Source organism: Nerophis ophidion, linkage group LG11, assembly GCF_033978795.1.
Source record: "Nerophis ophidion isolate RoL-2023_Sa linkage group LG11, RoL_Noph_v1.0, whole genome shotgun sequence".
NCBI classification, from domain to species: Eukaryota; Metazoa; Chordata; class Actinopteri; order Syngnathiformes; family Syngnathidae; genus Nerophis; species Nerophis ophidion.
The window spans coordinates 13,467,933-13,493,187 of NC_084621.1; the positions used below are offsets into that span (position 1 = coordinate 13,467,933).

Genomic DNA, 25,255 nt, shown 5'->3' on the forward strand with positions numbered 1-25,255 from the left:
TACTCAGCAAAAAGTCCATTTGAAAAGCGCGTCAAATTAAGTGTTTTGAATTTGTCAAAATAACCACCTGTAACTTGAGGTCTGTTCTACTCCAGGCTGGCAGCACGAGCCTACCACCTGCACGAAGCATCAACAAGGAAGTCGCAGGTAAATAGTGCATTTAATGGAATGTGAACAAACAAAGCGGCCATGGTACAAATATTAATTAGGAGGTTATAACACTGAGTTTGTAGTGGAATGCACTTCGAACTTTTAGAGAATGAGTTATTTGTGTTTCATCATGTTTGTGGTTAGCCTTGGTGGAACATTTTCATGGGAAGCTTGTCACCATGTTCACAAACTTGTTTGTACATTTTGAAAGGTGCAGTACTAGAACTAGAACTCACTATCATGAGCTTTGTTGTTTCTTACATTCTGACAGGACCAGTAGTTAAAATTACAAAACGCTGTATTTAGCTTTGGTGTTTTACTTACATTGTCTTTGGAGTAAAGGTTTTTTTTTTTAATTGATGGAATTAAACACTTTAAATGCCTTAAACATTATCTGTTAATGTCCAATTGGCCTGACAGAGAAGGGAATGTGGCTTGTGGTTAGGTTTCAGCTTAGGATAGAGCTTTGCCTGATTTAGCAAACGTCTTCACCGCTGGCTAGAACAACAAAAACCAAAAACTAAGGGTTAGGATTTGGTTGACAATAGTTTAAATTTAGTAACTGTGACGAGTGCAAGATGGCAATTTTGTTTGAGAGAACATTGTTACAACTAAGGGTTTTAGAAACTTTTGTTGCTAAGTAAAGGTTGTAAGGCGTCCTGACTTATTGTGCAACCTGCAATCTTTGTTTTTGTGGTTACAATACTGCATTGTTTGATTGATTGATTGATTGATACTTTTATTAGTAGATTGCACAGTACAGTACATATTCCGTACAATTGACCACTAAATGGTAACACCCGAATAAGTTTTTCAACTTGTTTAAGTCGGGGTCCACGTTAATCAATTCATGGTTCATGGTTCAGGATAGACAAAGGTAGTTTGGAAGCTCATGATGCTTTTACATACTTGACTGAAACAGTAAAATAAATAATAAACATTGCTACCTCCACCAAAAAAAAAAAAAGAGAGTTACAGTATCGTTTTGGACTATGTTTTTAGGTTGATTGGTTTTGTTTGTTAGTTACTCTGATGGCGCAGGAACTACACAACCATCCATCCATCCATCCATCCGTTTTCTTCCGCTTATCCGAGGTTGGGATACGGGGGCAGCAGCCTAAGCAGAAAAGCCCAAACTTCCCTCTCCCCAGCTACCTCGTCCAGCTCCTCCTGGGGGATCCCGAGGCGTTCCCAGGCCAGCCAGGAGACGTAGTCTTCCCAACGTGTCCTGGGTCTTCCCCGTGGCCTCCTACCAGTCAGACGTGCCCTAAACACCTCCCTAGGGAGGCGTTCGGGTGGCATCCTGACCAGATCCCCGAACCACCTCATCTGGCTCCTATCAATGTGGAGGAGCAGCGGCTTTACTTTGAGCTCCCCCCGAATGGCAGAGCATCTCACCCTCTAAAGGAGAGACCCGCCGGAGGAAACCCATTTCGGCCGCTTGTACCCGTGATCTTGTCGTTTCGGTCATAACCCAAAGCTCATGACCATAGGTGAGGATGGGAACGTAGATCGACCAGTAAGTTGAGAGCTTTGCCTTCCAGCTAAGCTCCTTCTTCACCACAACGGATCGATACAGCTACACAACCAATGTCCAAGAAAATCAGAAGAATATGTCACATTTTTAGCCATTAAAATAAACTAAGATTAGGGCTTTGTGTATAATGTACATGGGATTCTGGGTATTTGTTCTGTCGTGTTTATGTTGTTATAGCGCGGATGTTCTCCCGAAATGGGTTTGTCATTCTTGTTTGGTGTGGGTTCACAGTGTGGCGCATATTAGTAAGAGTGTTAAACTTCTTTATATCACAACCCTCAGTGTGACCTGTATGGCTGTTGAACAAGTATGCCTTGCTGTGCGTATGCGTTCAGATAGAGGTTGCATCCAAAATGTGACCAGCCGGCCGGCACGCAGATAATCTGCATGGTGAAAATCTTGGCGCGAAGACATGTAGAAAGTGTGTTAGAGGCATTGTCATCACGGCACCCCCTCAAAGTTGATGTCTGGGTGAAAATCGAAAGATTTTAACCCGGGAGATTTCTGATAGAGACATTAAAATTTGGAAATCTACCGGACTTCTCCGGGCGGGTCGGCAAGTATGCGGCTGAGCCCCATCAGAGTGGTCAAAGAGCCGCATATGGCTCCGGAGCCGCGGGTTGCCGACCCCTGGTCTATACTGAAGGTCATTACCATTATATTATCATTATACCATAAAATAATTGTAAAACTTAAAACTAATTGTCAATACTGTAAGTCATCACCATTATACCATAAAATAATTGTAAAACTTAGAACTAAGTGTCTCCACTGTAAGTCATTACCATTATATTACCATAATACCATAAAATAATTGGAAAACTTACAACTAATTGTCTATATTGGAAGTCATTACCTTTATATTACCATTATACCATAAAATAATTGGAAAACGTGCATCTAATTTTCTATACTGTAAGTCATTACCATTATATTACCATTACACCTTTGTAACTATGTGGAAACATTTCCCTTGTGGATTAATAAAGTTAGTCTAAGTCTAATGATTGTAAAACTTAGAAGGTTACATGTATTGTAACACGTCTTCCAAAAGCATAGGGAGCGCCACAAACCATCGTCTCACTAAAACACATCCTTGCAGTGTCATGTTTTATTTTGCCGACACAGTTACGCGGTTGTTCCCCAGGAAGTCTAAAAAGTAAACAAGTGGATGGTGAGAGCGTGGTCATGTGACGTTGTTTGGGAGTCTTGGAAGCAAACAGGAGAGTGCAGGCTGAGGAAAGAAGGCTCTTGTCACAGATTTCTACAAGCGGCACGCGGAGGAGCTCCGATATTGTCGCTCGCTGCTCTTTGTGGTTTTTACTCTGGAGGAAATGCACAATGCTCTAAATACTCAAGGTACGCTAGGCTTCCTGTATTGCTGAAAGTGCCTCGTATACAGTAAGTCTTATTCAATTGCCTTTTTTTTTGATGTAGAGGTAAATGTGATATTTTAAGTTTACAAACTGAATTCAAGCAGTAAATTGCCTGCTGGATCCATAATTGGGCAAACACGGCTAAGTTTGCTCAGGATCTGTAGTCTTAATAATGAATGTCACTGATTGAAACCATTGGGAGATGTGACTGCAGTGCAATTAGCTAAAGCTGCTTCACGTTGTGCCTTCCTTTCCCTGCTCTTCAGCTGTTGAAATAGTCAATAAGCATCCATCCATCCATCCATTTACTACCGCTTATTCCCTTTCGGGGTCGCGGGGGGCGCTGGCGCCTATCTCAGCTACAATCGGGCGGAAGGCAGGGTACACCCTGGACAAGTCGCCACCTCATCGCAGGGCCAACACAAATAGACAGACAACATTCACACTCACATTCACACACTAGGGCCAATTTAGTGTTGCCAATCAACCTATCCCCAGGCACTAAAGCTACATTTGCTGGATGAACTATGGTTGTTTTAAATTGCTTTGGCTCTATGAATCTCCTCAACTCTCATCTTCATGCTCCTATTGTCCATCAATCCATCCATTTTCTACCGCTTTTCCCTCGCTGGAGCCTATTGTGTTGAGCGGAATAATGCTACTTTTAGTAAGAGTTGTCATAGCACGGATGTACTGGACATCAATCTCCCAAAACTAATGCCATGGACTTGTTTATTTGATGGTGGACTAGTTGAGACCAAGTTGTAGACTCATTTTTGCGTTGATTGCTTTAAAACAGATAGTCCATTCATCACAAGGTCCTTTTTCACCAAAGGTTCAGGAACTTTAAGTTCCTGAAACTAAAGTTTCCTGTAGACCTGTGTGGTTTGTGTTTCGACTGCATTTTACAGATCAGGGTAGATTATAAAGTTAAAGTTAAAGTACCAATATTTGTCACACACACTAGTTGTGGCAAAATTATTCTCTGCATTTGACCATTTGCCCTTGATCACCCCATGAAAGGTGAGGGGAGCAGTGAGCAGCAGCGGTGGCCGTCCCCGGGAATCATTTTTGGTGATTTAACCCCCAATTCCAACCCTAGATGCTGAGTGCCAAGCAGGGAGGTAACGGGTCCCGTTTTTTTCATAGTCTTTGATATGACTCGACCTGGGTTTGAACTCACAACCTATTAATCTCAGGGCGGACACTAACCACTAGGCCACTGAATAGGTAATAAGTTAAAGTACCAAAGATTGTCACACACACACTAGGTATGGCGGAATTATTCTCTGCATTTGACCCATCACCCTTGATCACCCCCTGGGAGGAGAGGGGAGCAGTGGGCAGCAGTGGTGGCCGTGCCAGGGAATAGTTTTTGCTGATGATGTGTGTGTGCGTGTATATATATATATATATATATATATATATATATATATATATATATATATATATATATATATATATATATATATATATATATATATATACATATATATGTGTATATATATGTACATGTGTGTGTGTGTGTGTGTGTATATATATATATATATATATATATATATATATATATATACACACACACACACACATATACATATATATACACATATACACCTACAAATCAGGGTGACTACATATGGAGGAGAGGTTTACAATATTTCTACTCTGATGCCATGTAAAAAAAACAGACACTATTAGGTTGGATTTCTTCTATTAAACTTAAAATAAATTGAATACAAAGGATTAAGACATAGAACTATATAAATAAATAAAAAAACATTAAAAGTCCGTCCTTGCACGCTACACCGTGACAACAAAGATGACGGGGAGAAGACGCTGTCGAAGGTGAGACACGTAAGTAAGGCCGCCCACGAAACGGCGCATCCTGAAGCGACTGTCAGAAAGCGGCTTGAAGATGATGTGTAAAACATCATCTATGCAACATTTTGACCAAAGAACAACCATCACATGTTATGTAGACCAGTATTTTTCAACCACTGTGCTAGTGTGCCGAGAGATACAGTATGGTGTGCCGTGGGAGATTATCTAATTTCACCTATTTGGGTTAAAAATATTTTTTTGCAAACCAGTAATTATAGTCTGCAAATGATGTGTTGATGATGAGTGTCGGTGCTGTCTAGAGCTTAGCAGTGTAACCGTGTAATACTCTTCCATATCAGTAGGTGGCAGCCGGTAGCTAATTACTTTGTAGATGTCGGAAACAGCGGGAGGCAGGGTGAAGGTAAAAAGGTATCTAATGCTTAAACCATAAATAAACAAAAGTTGAGTACCCCTAAGAAAAGGCATTGAAAGTTAGGGAAGGCTATGCAGAACAAACCTAAAACTGAACTGGCTAAAAAGTAAACAAAAACAGAATGCTGGACGACAGCAAAGACTGCGGGAAATATCGCTTAAAGGAAGACATGAAACTACTACAGGAAAACGGCAAAAAAAGAGAAAAAGCCAACAAAATAGGAGCGCAAGACAAGAAGTAAAACACTACACACAGGAAAACAGCAAAAAAAGTCAGGGTGTGATGTGACAGGTGGTGACAGTACACCTACTTTGAGACAAGAGCTATATTGATGCATGCTTGGTTATGCTTTAAAGTCATATCCAACAATTGTGACAACGACTTTTTACTGTCCACTGAGCTTCGTTTTTTAACGAATTCTGCTAGTGGTGTGCCTCTGGATTTTTTCAACGCAAAAATTATGCCTGGAATTTATGCCCAAACTCTGGAACGATCTCCCTCTCCATGTGAGACAGGCCCCTTCTTAGGCTACTTTTAAGACCCTTCTTACAACCCATTTGTATTTACCAGCTTTTAACTCAGCATGAGCTTTAAACTGTTTTTATCAATCAATCAATGTTTACTTATATAGCCCTAAATCACTAGTGTCTCAAAGGGCTGCACAAACCACTACGACATCCTCGGTAGGCCCACATAAGGGCAAGGAAAACTCACACCCAGTGGGACGTCGGTGACAATGATGACTATGAGAACCTTGGAGGAGGAAAGCAATGGATGTCGAGCGGGTCTAACATGATACTGTGAAAGTTCAATCCATAATGGATCCAACACAGTCGCGAGAGTCCAGTCCAAAGCGGATCCAACACAGCAGCGAGAGTCCCGTTCACAGCGGAGCCAGCAGGAAACCATCCCAAGCGGAGGCGGATCAGCAGCGCAGAGGTGTCCCCAGCCGATACACAGGCAAGCAGTACATGGCCACCGGATCGGACCGGACCCCTTCCCCAAGGGAGAGTGGGACATAGGAGAAAAAGAAAAGAAACGGCAGATCAACTGGTCTAAAAAGGGAGTCTATTTAAAGGCTAGAGTATACAAATGAGTTTTAAGGTGAGACTTAAATGCTTCTACTGATGTGGCATCTCGAACTGTTACCGGAAGGGCATTCCAGAGTACTGGAGCCCGAAATGAAAAAGCTCTATAGCCCGCAGACTTTTTTTGGGCTTTGGGAATCACTAATAAGCCGGAGTCCTTTGAACGCAGATTTCTTGCCGGGACATATGGTACAATACAATCGGCAAGATAGGATGGAGCTAGACCGTGTAGTATTTTATACGTAAGTAGTAAAACCTTAAAGTCACATCTTAAGTGCACAGGAAGCCAGTGCAGGTGAGCCAGTACAGGCGTAATATGATCAAACTTTCTTGTTCTTGTCAAAAGTCTAGCAGCCGCATTTTGTACCAACTGTAATCTTTTAATGCTAGACATGGGGAGACCCGAAAATAATATGTTACAGTAGTCGAGGCGAGACGTAACAAACGCATGGATAATGATCTCAGCGTCGTTAGTGGACAGAATGGAGCGAATTTTAGCGATGTTAAGGAGATGAAAGAAGGCCGTTTTAGTAACGCTTTTAATGTGTGCCTCAAAGGAGAGAGTTGGGTCGAAGATAATACCCAAATTCTTTACCGTGTCGCCTTGTTTAATTGTTTGGTTGTCAAATGTTTTTAAGTTTTTTTAACTGTTTTTAACTAACTGCTTTTCATCTAACATTTTTTCCTAAAATAATTTGTATTTGCTTTTTCAATGTGTATTTTATTTCTGTGTTAAATGTTATTGTTTAGTCCGTCCTTTGCCTTTATTTTTTTGTGGTGTACAGCCCTTTGTTCTTCAACTGGTTGTTTTTAAAGGGCTTTATAAATAAAGTTTGGTATGGTATGGCTCAAAAAAGGTTGAAAAACACTGATGTAGACCACTAGATAGTGTTTTACATTGAGAAAAAAATCATAATAATATGACCCCTTTAGTGCGTTTTATAATTTGCTGCGACTTTTGTATGAAAATAGACCAGACTAGACCTGCTCATTGGCAGTGCACCTTGACATATGGTCCAGAAAATACGGTACTCTGGTAGTTTTTGGTGGAAATGCAGGGGGGTATTAGTATTTACAGGGGTGAATGGGAACGTTCCTGTGGTCGCTGAGCTGTTAAAAATACATGTTTTCTTGTCACAGAAAGTTTACTTGATGTACAAAAGTGACTTTTCTTTGAAACACTTGGCAATACAAGACACAACTTTAGTTTAAAGTGTAAACTTTAAAGTGTAAACACAAAGTTAAGTGATTTGAGTAATCCCAAGCATTTGCTACATTTTCCAGCACCAAAAGAAAGTCCGGCCATGGACAAAGGAGTCCCGACCAAGGCAAAAGGCAGGATTTGAATGTCAATACAACATATTTAATCATTACATATAGAATAACGTGATGATGTTTTCCCTCCCGCAGATGACAAAAACGACCATAAGGACTTGAGAAGCCATCCTCCGGCCAAAGTCAAGCTTCCAAGCATCAAAAAACTCAGCCCACCTGCAACCAAAGACAAACCTGCGAAGCTTTCACCTAAGTGAGAACGAATTAATTTTGATTAAGTCTTTCTATAAAAAAAAAACTAAAAAAAAATGAAAAGGTAAAGGTCATTGAGAAAATGCCAGGAAGCCTCCTGCTTGCTTGGCACCAGGAGTAAAAAGCCTTTAGAAAGTCAAGGTTTTTGGTTGCCATAGTGTTCTTAAAAAGAAGAATGCCAGGATGCCCGACCTTTAGTGGCAAACAGTGGAAAGTCTAGGATGAGTCAGATTAGGCTCGAACAGACGAGAGCAGCCTACTTCCTGTTTCCAGACCGTGAACGCATGAAGGCTTAAGAAAACAAAAACAGGCCCTCCTTAAAAGGAACTCCTTGAAAACGTTTAGAAGGTGTATACATTTATAGAGGAACATTTAAGACGGGGGTCGGCAACCCAAAATTTTGAAAGAGCCACATTGGACCAAAAATACAAAACAACAATCTGTCTGGAGCCGCAAAAATTTAAAACCCTTGTATAAGTGATGTGTCAATATTAGCCCACTATGGAAATTATTTTTAAAGTCTTATATAAGTGTTATAATGAAGACAACACATGGTGCAAGTGTCTATATTAGCCTAATATCAAAATGACTTTAAAAGTCTTACAAACCCCGTCTCCATATGAGTTGGGAAATTGTGTTAGATGTAAATAAAAACGGAATACAATGATTTGCAAACCCTTTTCAACCCATATTCAGTTGAATGCACTACAAAGTCAATGTATTTGAAGTTCAAACTCATAAACTTTATTTTGTCTTTGCAAATAATTAACTTATAATTTCATGGCTGCAACAGATGCCAAAGTAGTTGGGAAAGGGCATGTTCACCACTGTGTTACATCACCTTTTCTTTTAACAACACTCAATAAACGTTTGGGAACTCAGGAAACTAATTGTTGAAGCTTTGAAAGTGGAATTCTTTCCCATTCTTGTTTTATGTAGAGCTTCAGTGGTTCAACAGTCCGGGGTCTCCGCTGTCGTATATTACACTTCATAATGCGCCACACATTTTCCATGGGAGACAGGTCTGGGCTGCAGACGGGCCAGGAAAGTACTCACACTCTTTTTTTTTTTACAAAGCCACGCTGTTGAAACACTTGTCTTGCTGAAATAAGCAAGGGCGTCCATGATAACGTTGCTTGGATTACAACATATGTTGCTCCAAAAACTGTACGGACATTTCAGCATTAATGGTGCCTTCACAGATGTGTAAGTTACCCATGCCTTGGGCACTAATACACCCCCATACCATCACACATGCTGGCTTTTCAACTTGGTGCCTATAACAATCCTAATGGTTATTTTATTCTTTTTTTCTGGAGGACACTACGTCCTCTGTTTCCAAATATAATTTGAAATGTGGACTCGTCAGACCACAGAAAAACCTTTCCACTTTGCATCAGTCCATCTTAGATGAGCTCGGACCCAGCCAATCCGGCGGCCTTGCAGGATATTGTTGATAAATGGGTTTGGCTTTGCATAGTAGTTTTAACTTGCACTTACAGATGTAGCGACCAACTGTAGTTACGGACAGTGGTTTTAGGAAGTGTTCCTGAGCCCATGTGGTGATATCCTTTACACACTAAAGTCGGTTTTTGACGCAGTACCGCCTGAGGGGATCAAAAGTCCGTTATACCATCGCTTACGTGCAGTGATTTCTCCATATTCTCTGAACTTTTTGATGATTTTACGGACCGTAGATGGTAAAATCCCTAAATTCCTTAAAATAGCTCGTTGAGAAATGTTGTTCTAAAATTGTTACACAATTTGCTTACAAATTGGTGACCTTCGCCCCGTCCTTGTTTATGAATTACTTAGCATTTCATGGAGGCTGCTTTTATACCCAATCATGGCACCCACCTGTTCCCAATTAGCCTGCACACCTGTGGGATGTTCCATATAAGTGTTTGATGAGCATTCCTCAACTTTATCAGTATTTATTGCCACCTTTCCCAACTTATGTGTCACGTGTTGCTGGCATCAAATTCTAAAGTTAATGACTATTTGAAAAAAAAAAAGGTTACCTGTTTGATCATCAAATATGTTGTCTTTGTAGCATATTCAACTGAATATGGGTTGAAAATGATTTGCAAATCATTGTATTCTGTTTATATTTACATCTAACACGATTTCCCAACTCATATGGGAACGGGGTTTGGATATAAGTGTTATAATGAAGGCAACACATGATGTGTCTGTTAGCTATATTAGCCTACTATCAAAATGACTTTAAGTCTTATATAAGTGTTATAATGAAGGCACCCGCGACCCCGAAAGGGAATAAGCGGTAGAAAATGGATGGATGGATGGATAATGAAGGCAACACATTACGTAAGTGTCTATATCAGCAATAGTAGCCTACGATCAAAATGACTTTAAAAGTCGTATATAAGTGTTTTGATGAAGGCAACAAGTTATATTAGCCTACTATCGAAATGACTTTAAAAGTCTTATATAAGTGTTATAATGAAGGCAACACTTTACGTAAGTGTCTATATCAGCTATATTAGCCTACTATCAAAATGACTTTAAAAGTCTTATATAAGTGTTATAATGAAGGCAACACATTACGTAAGTGTGTATATTAGCTATATTAGCCTACTATCAAAATGACTTTAAAAGTCTTATATAAGTGTTATAATGAAGGCAACACATTACGTAAGTGTCTACATCACCAATAGTAGCCTACTATCAAAATGACTTTAAAAGTCGTAGATAAGTGTTATGATGAAGGCAACAAGTTTTATTAGCCTACTATCAAAATGACTTTAAATGCCTTATATAAGTGTTATAATGAAGGCAACACATGATGGAAGTGTATATATTAGCCTACTTTTAAAGGCTTACCGAATCTTCATTGACAGAAATGTTGTATTTTAATTTGTATTCTACACATTTTTGCAACTTTGGTAATCATTGGTAAAATAAGGCTTCCCAAAGGATGAGATAACTTCCAGAAATAACTGGCTCAGAATGGCCAAAGGTATAGACGTGTGTGTCCAAGTTTAAGGAAACGGCTGCCTGTCTTATTCTAATGGATTTATTACAATCCTTGGAAGACTTTTGCTGTGGTCTGGAACACCACGGCCCACAAACAACTATCAGAAATGCAGCAAGCATTACATAAAGATAATGTGTCACAAGACATGCAAATGTCAATTAAATACACAGAGGACATAATGAAAGGAAATCAAATGAGCTCAAATATACCAACAAACGAGGCACAATGATGCAATTTGTACATACAGCTAGCCTAAATAGCATGTTAGCATCGATTAGATTGCAGTCATGCACTGACCAACTAAGCCTGATAAGCACGCCAGCAAATCAACAAAATCCACAAAGCTCACCTTTGTGCATTCACGCACAGCATAAAATGTTTGGTGGACAAAATGAGACAAAGAAGGTGTGGCATAAAACACGTCTTTCTGTGGCAGCATCTGAGAAATGTGTACATGTAAACTACGATGAGTTCAAGGATCGCTGATATTAGTAGGACAAAACGGTGCTGGCCAAATACTCTCATCAGTGGAGCATGTTTAACAAACTGTGGGATTTCTAACAACTAGGAAGGTTATTGTACTTTTTGTTCTCCTACAGAAAATATATTTAAACAATAAATATATATTTTTTAATCATCTTTTTCCATTTTCACACATCTCTGAAAGACGTTCAGGGAGCCACTAGGGCGGTGCTGAAGATCTAGAGCAGGGGTGTCCAAAGTGCGGCCCGGGGGCCATTTGCGGCCCGCAGGTAATTTTTTAATGGCCCCACGGCACATTTTAAAAATACGAGTGGAAAATTTTTAAGACGTAAAAAGTGATATAAAACAGCAAACGGGTGAAATGTAACAAGAAAATGTTGCAATGTTTACTCTAATAACACAAAGCTGCCATGCAGGCTGATTCTTTCTTTAAAAAATAATAATGAATCAAAATCAATGTCATTATGAATTATTGTCTTATTCAAGGCTCCAATTATGTCACGTTAAATTTTCCACTTTGAGATATTTTGGGGGGAAAATGTAGCATATTTTGAGTTTGCCATATAAAAAAACAGCTGTTTTTTTAAAGAAGGGCCTAAAACGAACATACAAAAAACATAAACAACAATAAAACTTAAAATTGACGGATAGATCTGAAGTTGATCCCGAGATTATTGTGTTAAAAGTAAACAGTAAAAAAAAATGTATAGTTTATTTTTTAACACTTTAATGAGTAGAACCCTTTTGGATCCCCAATCATTTTAGTGTGATTTGTTTTTAAGTGTCATTGCTCAAAAAATAATAATGAATTAAAATCAATGGTGTTATTAGTTATGGACTTTTTTAAGGTTATAATCTCAAATATTCCACTTAAAAATATTATTGGGTGAAAATATTGTATATTTTGTGATTTTTCCACTAAAAAAAAAGAGCATACAACTTAAATCTTTAAAATCATTATATTGACAAATAGACCTAGTGTTGATCTAGAGATTTAAAACTTGAATAATAATTTTAAAAAAAAATACTGAATAATGACACATTTTTAATATTTTTTGGACCAAAACCCTTTGGGGTCCCCGGGATCAAGCCTGAGTGGAGGCCCAAATGTATATTTTTATACATATATTGTATTCTTTTTTTAAATAAAAAAATATCAAAATGGCCCCCATTTGCTTTGATTTTTCAGTGTGCGGCCCTCAGTGGATAAAGTTTGGACACCCCTGATCTAGAGCTATATAATAGAATAATAAATATATATTTTTCTTCATATTTTTCCATTTTCACACATCTCTGGAAGATGTCCAGGGAGCCCCCGAACGGCGCTAAAGATCTAGAGCCGCGGGTTGCTGACCCCCAATTGAAGATCTTGATAACTTATGTCACAGAACAAGATATTGAAAGTTAGACTTACTCTACATGATACTTAAATATGACGCCACCTTGTGTTTGTGACCAGAGCCAACGGTGATGCGGGGCCTAAGTCACCAAGGACCCCAGTGAAGAAAAATGCCGACCATTTTGACGGCGTTGACATGGACAGCGACAAGCTGAACCATCCCACGGCGACCCGGGCCAAACCCCCCCAGAGGAGACCCCCGTCAGGCGGGGCAACCGGACCACAAGTAAGTATCTTATCCGACTGTTTTAACGCTGAGTCACTGTCAACCTTTGTAACACTGAGGCAAGGCCGCACCTTTACATTGCATGGCTGCACCGTTTGTCATATTGAGGGATGGATAGCCTGGTTATGCAACTCTAAAAAGGTCGACTACATTTTGTTTACGATTTGTTAAACTGGCGGCTTGTGGGCCTAACCTGGCCAGTGCATGACCTTAGACAGGCCCGGGCGGCGGCTCAAATCAAAACTTGAGACCGACTGACTAGCACAGGGGTGCCCATTACGTCGATCGCGAGCTACCAGTCGACCGCGGTGGGTGTGTCAGTCGATCTCCAGCCAGGCTTTTAAAAAAAATAGACCTAAAAATTAGTGATCATCAATCTTCACCAAGACGTCACTTAAATGACATTCACGGTACCGGAGGGTCTTGTGAGATGACGCTGGCTGCTGCAAGATCATTATTATGAAAATATGACCGAGAGGAAGGCGAGAAACACTTTTTATTTCAACAGACTCTCGCGCCGTACCTTCCGTCAAAACTCTAAAGGCCGACTGCACATTTCCTATCTTCACAATAAAAGCCCTGCTTCATGCGGCCTGCGCTAACTAAATACAGAGTCTCGGAAAACTGGCGTGCACAAGCGATCCCTCAGAAAGCTGGCGTGCACATCACTTGTGCATGCCAGCTTTCTGAGACTCTTATTTTGTTAGCGCAGGCAGCATGAAGCAGGGCTTTTATTGTGAAGATAGGAAATGTGCAGTCGGCCTTTAGAGTTTTGACGGAAAAGACGGCGCGAAAGTCTGTTGAAATAAAAAGTGTTTCTCGCCTTCCTCTCTGTCATTTTTTCATAATAATGAACTGGCAGCAGCCAGCGTCATCTCACAAGACCCTCGGGTGCCGTGAATGTCAATCAAGCAAGCTACGGAATTTTCCGCCAATGTTTTTCTTGTAAAGTGTATGGAAGCTGGATGAATTAGATGCCAAAAACCAAGCACTTTTATGTGGTATTGTACAGAAAGGACAACTTTTTTTCTCCTCCATTTGAAAATGTGGGCGTTATCATCATTACTGTCTGATTCCAATCAATGCAAGTCATCAGAATCAGGTAATACACCAACTTATATTCTTGTCTTTGTGAAAGAAAGACATCTATATGTGTTACACATGCTTGTATTATCATTAAACACATTTAACTTGTTTACAAAAATGTCTCTTTCATAAATAAATAAATATAAATGATATATATAAATGAGGTAGATCCCCTCGAGTTGGTCAATTGAAAAGTAGCTCGCCTGCAGAAAAAGTGTGGGCACCCCTGGACTAGCAGGTACCGTGTTTGTCGAACCATAGTGCGCACCGGATTAAAAGGCGGGTCTTTTTCATACAAAAGGCACATCGGATATAAGGCGCATTAAAGGGGTCATATTGTGATTTTTTTTTTTCTAAATGGAAAACACTATCTTCTGGTCTATATAAAATGTAATGGTGGTTCTTTTGTGAAAATGTTGCATAGATCAGTGGTCCTCAACCAGGCCCGTGACGTATTTACTACCAGGCCTCAAATAAACATTAAATGCTTATACCTATCTTTGGCCTGTCCCACTAGACCAAAGGTTTTTGATTGATTGATTGATTGAAACTTTTATTAGTAGATTGCACAGTTCAGTACAATTGACCACTAAATGGTAACACCCGAATAAGTTTTTCAACTTGTCCAAATCAATTCATGGTAACTAGGTGTCAACATTGGGTGTCAAACTCTTTTTAATTGAGGGCCACAAGGGGCGTCACACTTGTTTTCATTCAGGGAGACACCGCAGTCATGGCTGCCATGAGAGAGCTGCTTGTAACAGTAAATAATTAATGAATTTGCCTATGAATTTAATTTTTTTTTTTTTCTACGTGAAGCGTGAAAAAAATCTGCAGATTTTACCACGGTTTTTTTTTTACAGAAAAAAGGTTGCCAGACTTTTACTGTAAAATATATGTTGTTGTTTTTTTTTATTATGATTATTTTATAACATATTATTGTAAATAGAAATACAATACCACTGTTTAATTTTATTTTCAGCAACCCAGTTTTTTACCATAATTAAATGTGGTACCATAAAAACGTCAACCGTGGGTTTTACAGTAAAAAAAAAAAGACAACTTAGTCAACAGAATTTCACGGTAAAAAAAACTAATATTGGTCGTTTTTTTTCAACTTACAGTAATATGCTGTAAAAAAAAAAAAACTCCCTAAATTGTACAGTAAAATCTATTGGTCATTTTTTTTTTATACAATTTGTTGGAAAACTAGCTTTGAAATCATAAGTTCAGCAGATATTTAAATATTTATTTGGATTTTGACCAACAAAATTAGATAATATAATATTTGTTGCAATATTGGACACTATCTTAGGAAAAAAAAAATATATAGACTTTGAGTAAGGAAAATAAGAAAGTAAAGAAAGAAAATATAAGGTATTTTATTGACACATTATTTCCAGGCTTTTGGGGGCCATATAAAATGACTTGGAGGTAGGGGTGTAACGGTACACAAAAATTTCGGTTCGGTACGTACCTCGGTTTAGAGGTCACGGTTCGGTTCATTTTCGGTACAGTAAGAAAAAAAACAAATATACATGTTTTGGTTATTTATAGGGATGCACCGATTAATTGGTAACCGAATATATTCGGCCGAATATGTCAAAAAAAGCCACATTCGGCCTTCGGTGGAATGAGTTAAAAACAAGGCCGAATAGTGGCGTGTGAAGCAATTTTTTGACGCAGTGACGCAATCTACCAACGTGCAGTGACGTGGTGACGTTGGGATATGTTGTGTACCTGTATAAGTGTATGAGGTTACAAGCACACACTTATTGAGATTTAGTGGGGCCTCTGTTTACATTATTAGCCTGTTGTGTAGGCTACCTGTATAAGTGTATGAGGTTACAAGCACACACTTAATTGAGATTTACTTGAGCCTTCTGTTTACATTATTAGCATATCTACTGTGGCTAAGCAGACTTTTGCCAAAAGGACAATAATTCATTTGTTGTGGGTTTATCCACTTTAATGCACTTCATTTTTTTTGGAATGCATGTTTTGTTTGAAGGCCTAATATAAATGAAAAACGTTGTGCTTTTTTTGAAAAGCAAAGGCTACTGGAATATTTAAAAAATGTCAATATTCAATAAAAAATTGAAAAACATGTCAAAATATTTTTCTAGGCTATTTATGCAATATAAAAAAAATTGTGAAAAACCGCTTTCATTATTCGGCCTTCGGCCAAGCGTTTAAATTTTATTCGGCTTCGGCCACAAATTTTCATTTCGGTGCATCCCTAGTTATTTATATACCAAATTTGTAAACAATGGCTTATCCTCTTAACATTGGGAACACTATAATAATTCTGCCCACGTTAATCCACATTAAACTGCCTGAAGTTGTTGCTTTGATTAAATAAAATGACAAAACCTTTCTTCTACATAAAAAAAGTGCAACATTAAACAGTTTCAAGTCAACGCAGCATGCTTAATTTATTACAGCATTTTGGAAGCCTGTAGTTGACTTTTATTATGTAAATGTTATATTTTTGTCAACATGTGATAGCAGGGACCCTGCCCTTCAAAACTAGGCTGCTACATTATTAATGATTAATGTAACTATTGCTGAAAAATAGTACAATTGCAATAGGAGGGACTATTCATCCCTGAAATCTATGGAGTTCATGTTAGTTCATGTGAAATAACAGACAGGGCTTTGCTGCCCCTAACACACGCACACACACACGCACACACGCGCACGTACACACGGAAGCAGGCACACACAGCAAAATGAGCTAACGTAACGCTAAAAGCTAATTAGCCGTCACATCACCTCAAGCCAGAACTGTGAGCGAGGTGAACTGCAGTTTAAGTTTCTAGAATGTCAACGGGCTCATAGTGATGTTTGTAATAGTTGTGACTGGAAAGTGTTTTTTATAATTTGGGGAGAGTACGATGTACGCTGCTAAAAACACATGTCTGATCGACAATGAAGCATTTACAACATGCTTTCTTAATACGCACAGCTGATTGGCTGTTACATCGCTCTGAATACGCACCGCTGATTGGCTTTGTATGCAATCAATCAGATGGTTGTGTGGGCGGGACAATGCTGAGTGCTCACTGCTCAAACAGGCAGAAAGCAGAGCAGCTTAAGACTTTAGAATACAAACTCGTTCGATACACCCCCGTACCGAAACGGTTCAATACAAATACACGTACCGTTACACCCCTACTTGGAGGGCCTTGAGTTTGACACCTGTGCACTGGACGCACCAATGAGCTTGTTTACAGACGTACAATAAAACTCTTCATAGGACGTCACCATTTGTTATAACTTTGTAACATGATACAATACACATTCATGAACATATCAAATAGAAAAGTGACAGATTGTAGCCAAAGGCTGATTTCCATCTGCATCTCATTGCAAAGAAACAAGCCCGGGGCTCCCAGTAACTCAGCGTTATAGCGACTTGCATTTTTCATGCACTTAATTTTGCTGTATTTGTATCTGGTACAAGCGGAAAGCCGGTCCCATAAAATAATGCCTACATTAAACCAGTCCGTGGCATAGATGATGTTTTACAGACCATTTTCAAGTCGCTTTCTAACAGTCCATTCAGGATGCGCCATTTTTTGGGGTGGCCTTATTTACGTGGCTCCCCTTTGACAGCGTCTTCTCCCCCCGTCATCTTTGTTGTAGCGTGCAAGGACGGGAGTGGAAGAAGTGTCAAAAGATGGAGCTTACTGTTTTAATGACATTCAGACTAGGACTGGGCGATATTGACTTTTATTAATATTGAGATATTTTTATGCCATATTGCGATATGTATTACGATATTTTGCCTTGGCCTTGAATGAACTCTTGATGCATATAATCACAGCAGTATGATGATTCTATGTGTCTACATTCAAACATTCTTTTTCATACTGCATTAATATATGCTACTTTTAAACTTTCATGCAGAGAGGGAAATCATAACTAAGTCTATTGACCAAAACTGTATTTATTAAATACGCTTCATTCTCTCACGGGTGACTTTTTAAATAAAAGAACAAATTAATAGTGTTGCTACCTTTTTGTAGTAACACTTCTGCTGCACACTTTGCATTGATTGATTTAAACTTTTATTAGTAGATTGCACAGTACAGTACATATTCCATACAATTGACCACTAAATGGTGACACCCGAATAATTTTTTCAACTTGTTTAAGTCGGGGTCCACGTTAATCAATTCATGGTACAAATATATACTATCAGCATAATACAGTCATCACACAGGTTAATCATCATAGTATATACACTGAACAGCATATTACTGTTGTCTGCTGAATATCTTCCCACTTGGAGCCAAACCACCGCCAGTTGATGGACCCCCTGCTCTTTACGTTGAGCATTTATCTTTCTTCCTCCATTTGTGATAAGTTTCGCACCATCTCTCTTTTGTATTGTCACAAGCTCCGCTCGCTCGACCTGGCTCGGCTAACGTTAGCCATGCTGCTACCTCTCTGATCTGCGAGAGCTATGACGCTAGACTCGCGAGAGTATGTGACGTATGTAAGAAGGCGGGCTTGTTTTACGTATCTGTCAGAATGAGAGACAAGAAGGAGTGAGACATGCCAGTAATGTAATGCACGCAGCTTAAAGCAACGGTGTGAGAACATATAATCAAATATTACTATAGTCATTTTCTATATCGCACAAAGACAAACCTGCGATATATCGATATATCGCCCAGCCCTAATTCAGACTTTACTTCAGTCAATAACGGAGCAGAATCTCCTCATTGGTGGTTCACTAGTGCAACGACAATTCCGGAAATGTGTCCCATGAAAAACCGTCCGACCGGAACTCTCTAATAACTAAAGTTCCTTGGGTGAATAATTTCAACTCACTACACCGGTATGTTTTAGCACTTTCATAGCGAGTTGACTGACAGATATAAGTAAGAACTCTACACTACTTTATATTATGCGTGGGTTCCCACCGCGTACTCCGGCTTCCTCCCACTTCCAAAGACATGCACCTGGGGATAGGTTGATTGGCAACACTAAATTGGCCCTAGTGTGTGAATGTTGTCTGTCTATCTGTGTTGGCCCTGCGATGAGGTGGCGACTTGTCCAGGGTGCCTTCCGCCCGATTGTAGCTGAGATAGGCGCCGGCGCCCCATGCGAACCCGAAAGGGAATAAGCGGTAGAAAATGGATGGATGGAACATTGGCGGATGAATGTCCCAAAACAAGAAGATAGAGAAAAAGAAGAAGCTAATCGACTGTGGTGTCGACACAGACTACAAAAACAAATGCGCAATTTTTCAGGATTCATGCAGATCCCAAATACAGATCAAAAGGTACCAGAAGGTAAGAAAAGTTGCTTTTGCATAGTTTTGCGGAACAAAACGCCAGATAATGTCTTACCTTATACACACACCATAATAATACTCGTATGTTGAAGCACAGTACAATCCATCTAGAGGTGCAGCTTCATAGTTTACTAAAGTCGTACTAAAATATTTTTTTGTGTCGTGTGTAATTTTCTATATTTTCAATAGAACACATAAAATGTTAGTGTTGTTTACTTTAGTCATATTGTAGCCTACACGTATCTATTATGTGTGACTGCCATCTACTGGTCACACTCAACATTACACCATGTACTAAATAAAATTGCTTTGAGGTCGGTAAGCAGAACCAGAATTATTCCGTGCACTAGGTCATAAGGCGCACTGTCGAGTTTTGAGAAAAAAAATATATTTCAAGTGTGCTTATAGTCCGAAAAATACGGTACATTTGTTTGCTTGTCCCTGTCAACTTTGCGAACACAACCAGAATGTGTCATCAACATGCATTATCACAATATGGGAATAGTTGTAAAAGCTCTATCATCGACCCACTTTATATCGTTTATTGTCTTTATCGCTCAACCATATTGACTTTTTACGTAGCATTTACTGCTCGTTAAATAGGCCATTGCTCTTCTTTTCATTGGAACAGCGTCATTATTTCAGTTATGTGTGTGACCAAAGAAAACATCAATCCAACTCTTGTTGTCATTATTTAATTAACATGTCCTCCAAGGTAACAAACACACGTGGAACAAAAAAACAATATTCCCAAATGGCTAACATACAGTTTGTAGAAGAATTGGCAATTAAAAAGCCAATTTTCCACTGTGGAAAAAGAAGAAGCTGATGACTACGACGTCGTCACTTCATGTTATTGCTGGTTTTATGAGCAGAGGAGCATGTTCGGCAGCGCACAATCACAGAGTACTAAAAGCAGACATAGTGTGTAGACAGAAAAGGGAGAACGGACGCATTTTGGCTTAAAAACTAACGATAAATTTGAAGCAAAACACTGAAACGCCCTCAAGAAGAAGTGCTTTAAAACATGGCTTGCGAGTTAGTGGCTAATGTCCATCCGCAATCAGCAGTGTTTTAGCGAATTCTAAATCACTAATCCTCGCCTCCATGGCGACAAATAAAGAAAGTTTTCTTACAAGTATCATGATTGCAGGACGAGGTATCCATCCATTTTCTACCGCTTATTCCCTTTCGGAGTCGCGGGGGGCGCTGGCGCCTATCTCAGCTACAATCGGGCGGAAGGCAGGGTACACCCTGGACAAGTCGCCACCTCATCGCAGGGCCAACACAGATAGACAGACAACATTCACACTCACATTCACACACTAGGGCCAATTTAGTGTTGCCAATCAACCTATCCCCAGGTGCATGTCTTTGGAGGTGGGAGGAAGCCGGAGTACCCGGAGGGAACCCACGCATTCACGGGGAGAACATGCAAACTCCACACAGAAAGATCCCGAGCCTGGATTTGAACCCAGGACTGCAGGAACTTCGTATTGTGAGGCAGACGCACTAACCCCTCTGCCACCGTGAAGCCCAGGACGAGGAATAGCTAAACATAATTCACTACACACCATAGGAGGATAAAAGCTCACCGGCGTCACAATGTAAACAAATCCCATGGGTGGATCTACACCTGACATCTACTGTAATGATACCAAGTACAAGAGTGTATCTAGTCGATACTACTGTAATTACATTTATATTTCTATCATCACAAAATCTTTTTTTGTTGTTTTTAAATTCATACTATGTTTATGAATTCAGTCAATACATCCCCAGACACATGAGAACTTAAATTATGACCATGACCATGTAACTACTTGGTATCGGAGCGACACCTACATTTTGGGTACTTCTAAAACTAATGTAAAGTATCAGACAACAGAAGAATAAGTTATTATTACATTTTAACAGAAGTGTACAAAAAAACCTTTTGAATCAGAAAATAAGCAGATACTAACAGTAAATGAACAAGTAGAATAATAATCATTTTTTACAGCCTTATAATGTAGACAAAATAATAGGTAGACAAATGACAATATGTTACTGCATATGTCAGCAGACTAATTAGGAGCCTTTGTTTGTTTATTTACTACTAAAAGACAAGTTGTCTAGTATGTTCACTATATTATTTAAGGACAAATTGTTCTTTGATTACAATAATAAACATATTTTTAATGTGCCCTAAGATTTTTTGTTAAAATAAAGCCAACAATAAAAAAATGTTGTGGTCCTTGTTATTTAGAAAAGTATCGAAATACATACCAGTACCAAAATTTTGGTATAGAGACGGTGACTTACCGTTCTTGAGGGATGTTATTGAACAAGAAACAAGACCCCAGTAAGTTCAGATCTGACCTCAGGATGATATCATTTGAGAAAAAAGTCCTTCCAGAAAAAATAGATGAGCGGTAAGAAACAGGAGAAACAGTTTTGAGCTGATCCCATTGTCGGAGAAAACATTATTTAGGGATGTTGAAAGTGATGAGTATGCTAATTGTCTCTGCAGGCGCAGAGTGAGTCTCAACCAGAGGCGACCAAAAAAGTCCAGAATGAAAAACTTCCCGGCTTGCAAAAGGTACATGACTGATTCTTGATGATTGACATTGGGATGATCCTAGAGACTTATTCTTGATGATTGACTTGAGATAATTCCAGAGATTGATTCTTAATGTTTGACATTAGGATGGTTCTAGAGACTGATTCTTGATAATTGACATCGGGATGATTCTAGCGACTGATTCTTGATGATTGACATTGGGATGATTCTAGCGACTGATTCTTGATGATTGACATTGGGATGATTCTAGCGACTGATTCTTGATGCTTGACATTGGGATGATTCTAGCGACTGATTCTTGATGATTGACATTGGGATGATTCTAGCGACTGATTCTTGATGATTGACATTGTGATGATTCTATCGACTGATTCTTGATAATTGACATTGGGATGATTCTAGCAACTGATTTTTGATGATTGACATTGGGATGATTCTAGCGACTGATTCTTGATAATTGACATTGGGATGATTCTAGCGACTGATTTTTGATGATTGACATTGGGATGATTCTAGCGACTGATTTTTGATGATTGACATTGGGATGATTTTAGCGACTGATTCTTGATGATTGACATTGGGATGATTCTAGCGACTGATTCTTGATCATTGACATTGGGATGATTCTAGCGACTGATTCTTGATCATTGACATTGGGATGATTCTAGCGACTGATTCTTGATGATTGACGTTGGGATGATTCTAGCGACTGATTCTTGATGATTGACATTGGGATGATTCTACCGACTGATTCTTGATGATTGACGTTGGGATGATTCTAGCGACTGATTCTTGATGATTGACATTGGGATGATTCTAGCGTAATACATTTCTGACACAATCAGGGTGCAGAGCAACTCAAGCCAACGAAGCCTGAATGCCCGCCCAAGTCGCCGGCCCCAGTTCGACCATCGCCTCCCCGTGTGGTGGCGGACAGTCGAAAGGTGGCCCACAAACAAGAGAGCATGCTGGAACTCCTCCAGGGTGACATCAAGGACCTGCGGAAAGCGCTCGAGCTTCTACAGGCGCAACATGAGTGAGTGGAATGTTGACATTTTGTAGTACAAAGACTTTCACAATTAGGGCTGCATAACTAATCGACATCAAAGTCTAAATTACTGCAATTATTAATGGCAAGAGGCGGAATTGTATTCATTTGTTCTCTCAAGCCATTCTGCAAAGTAACAACAATTAAGAGGCTAAGCGGTAAAAAAATGGATGGATGGAATATGGTTACAAAGCCAAATGTTCTGTTAAACTAAGAAAAAAAACACACTTAGTTTTTCCAAATGGTAAAAAAAAATGTACAGTAAGATGTTTAATATTTCCATCCATCCATTTTCTACCGCTTATCCCTTTCAGGGTCAAGGGGGGTGCTGGAGCCTATCTCAGCTACAATCGGGCGGAAGGCGGGGTACACCCTGGACAAGTCGCTACCTCATCACAGGGCTAACACTGATACACCGACAACATTCACACTCACATTCACACACTAGGGACCATTTAGTGTTGCCAATCAACCTATCCCCAGGTGCATGTCTTTGGAGGTGGGAGGAAGCCGGAGTACCCGGAGGGAACCCACGCATTCACGGGAGAACATGCAAACTCCACACAGAAAGATCCCGAGCGCAGTGTTTAATGTTTATTTAAGTTAAATGTTTTGTTTTGCTTTTATATAAATAAATCTTATTTATCTTCCAATTACAATGGTAAACAATTCTACAGTAATGAGAAATCAAAGTTTATAACCTTTTAAATGGTTACTTTGGCATTATTGTACTTTGGCATTATTACAAGTAACCATTTAAAAAGATATACAATTTTATTTCTCATTACTGTAGAATTGTTTACCATTGTAATTGGAAGATAAATAATATTTAGTTATCTAAAAGAAAAACAAAACATTTAACTTAAATAAATATTAAACACTGTGCTCGGGATCTTTCTGTGTGGAGTTTGCATGTTCTCCCCGTGAATGCGTGGGTTCTCTCCGGGTACTCCGGCTTCCTCCCACCTCCAAAGACATGCACCTTGGGATAGGTTTATTAGCCTTTTAAATGGTTACTTTTTGCATTATTATCTGCGATGAGGTGGCAACATGTCCAGGGTGTACCCTGCTTTCCGCTGGAATGCAGCTGAGATAGGCTCCAGCAACCCCCCGCGACCCCAAAAGGGACAAGCGGTAGGAAATGGATGGATGGATGGCATTATTATCATATATTATGATTACATTACATCATGATCACTGTATAGTTTATATCGGTTATTTCTTCAGTTTCAGAGCACGATATAGACCAGGGGTGCCCACACTTTTTCTGCAGGCGAGCTACTTTTCAACTGACCAACTCGAGGGGATCTACCTCATTTAAATATATCATTTATATTTATTTATTTATGAAAGAGACATATTTGTAAACAAGTGAAATGTGTTTAATGATAATACAAGCATGTGCAACACATATAGATAGTCTTTCTTTCACGAAGACAAGAATATAAGTTGGTGTATTACCTGATTCTGATGACTTGCATTGATTGGAATCAGACAGTAATGATGATAACGCCCACATTTTCAAATGGAGGAGAAAAAAAGTTGTCCTTTCTGTACAATACCACATGAAAGTGGTTGTTTTTTGGCATCTAATTCATCCAGCTTCCATACACTTTACAAGAAAAACATTGGCGGCAAATTCCGTAGCTTGCTTGATCAACATTCACGGCACCCGAGGGTCTTGTGAGATGACGGTGGCTGCTGCCAGTTCATTATTATGAAAAAATGACAGAGAGGAAGGCGAGAAACACTTTTTATTTCAACAGACTTTCGCGCCGTCCCTTCCGTCAAAACTCTAAAGGCCGACAGCACATTTCCTATCTTCACAATAAAAGCCCTGCTTCATGCTGCCTGCGTTAACAAAATAAGAGTCTCGGAAAGCTGGCGTCCACAAGTGATGTGCACGCCAGCTTTCTGAGGGATCGCTTGTGCACGCCAGTTTTCCGAGACTCTGTATTTAGTTAGCGCAGGCAGCATGAAGCAGGGCTTTTATTGTGAAGATAGGAAATGTGCAGTCGGCCTTTAGAGTTTTGACGGAAGGTACGGCGCGAGAGTCTGTTGAAATAAAAAGTGTTTCTCGCCTTCCTCTCAGTCATATTTTAATAATAATGATCTTGAAGCAGCCAGCGTCATCTCACAAGACCCTCCGGTACCGTGAATGTCATTTAAGTGACGTCTTGGTGAAGATTGATGATCACTAATTTTTAGGTCT

The 25,255-nt window shown here is 39.4% G+C and overlaps 1 protein-coding gene across 2 annotated transcripts in view; it reads left to right on the forward strand.

Moving 5' to 3' along the window:
* The window catches only part of sh3d21 (SH3 domain containing 21), a 42,265-nt gene that overhangs the window by 13,311 nt on the left and 3,699 nt on the right, over positions 1–25,255 (forward strand). For both annotated transcript variants that reach the window (XM_061915123.1, XM_061915124.1), the window contains exons 10-15: positions 96–147; positions 7,690–7,740; positions 7,816–7,933; positions 12,873–13,038; positions 21,945–22,013; positions 22,841–23,031. In XM_061915123.1, the coding sequence (XP_061771107.1) occupies positions 96–147; positions 7,690–7,740; positions 7,816–7,933; positions 12,873–13,038; positions 21,945–22,013; positions 22,841–23,031 (647 nt within the window). The remainder of the gene's footprint in view (positions 1–95; positions 148–7,689; positions 7,741–7,815; positions 7,934–12,872; positions 13,039–21,944; positions 22,014–22,840; positions 23,032–25,255) is intronic.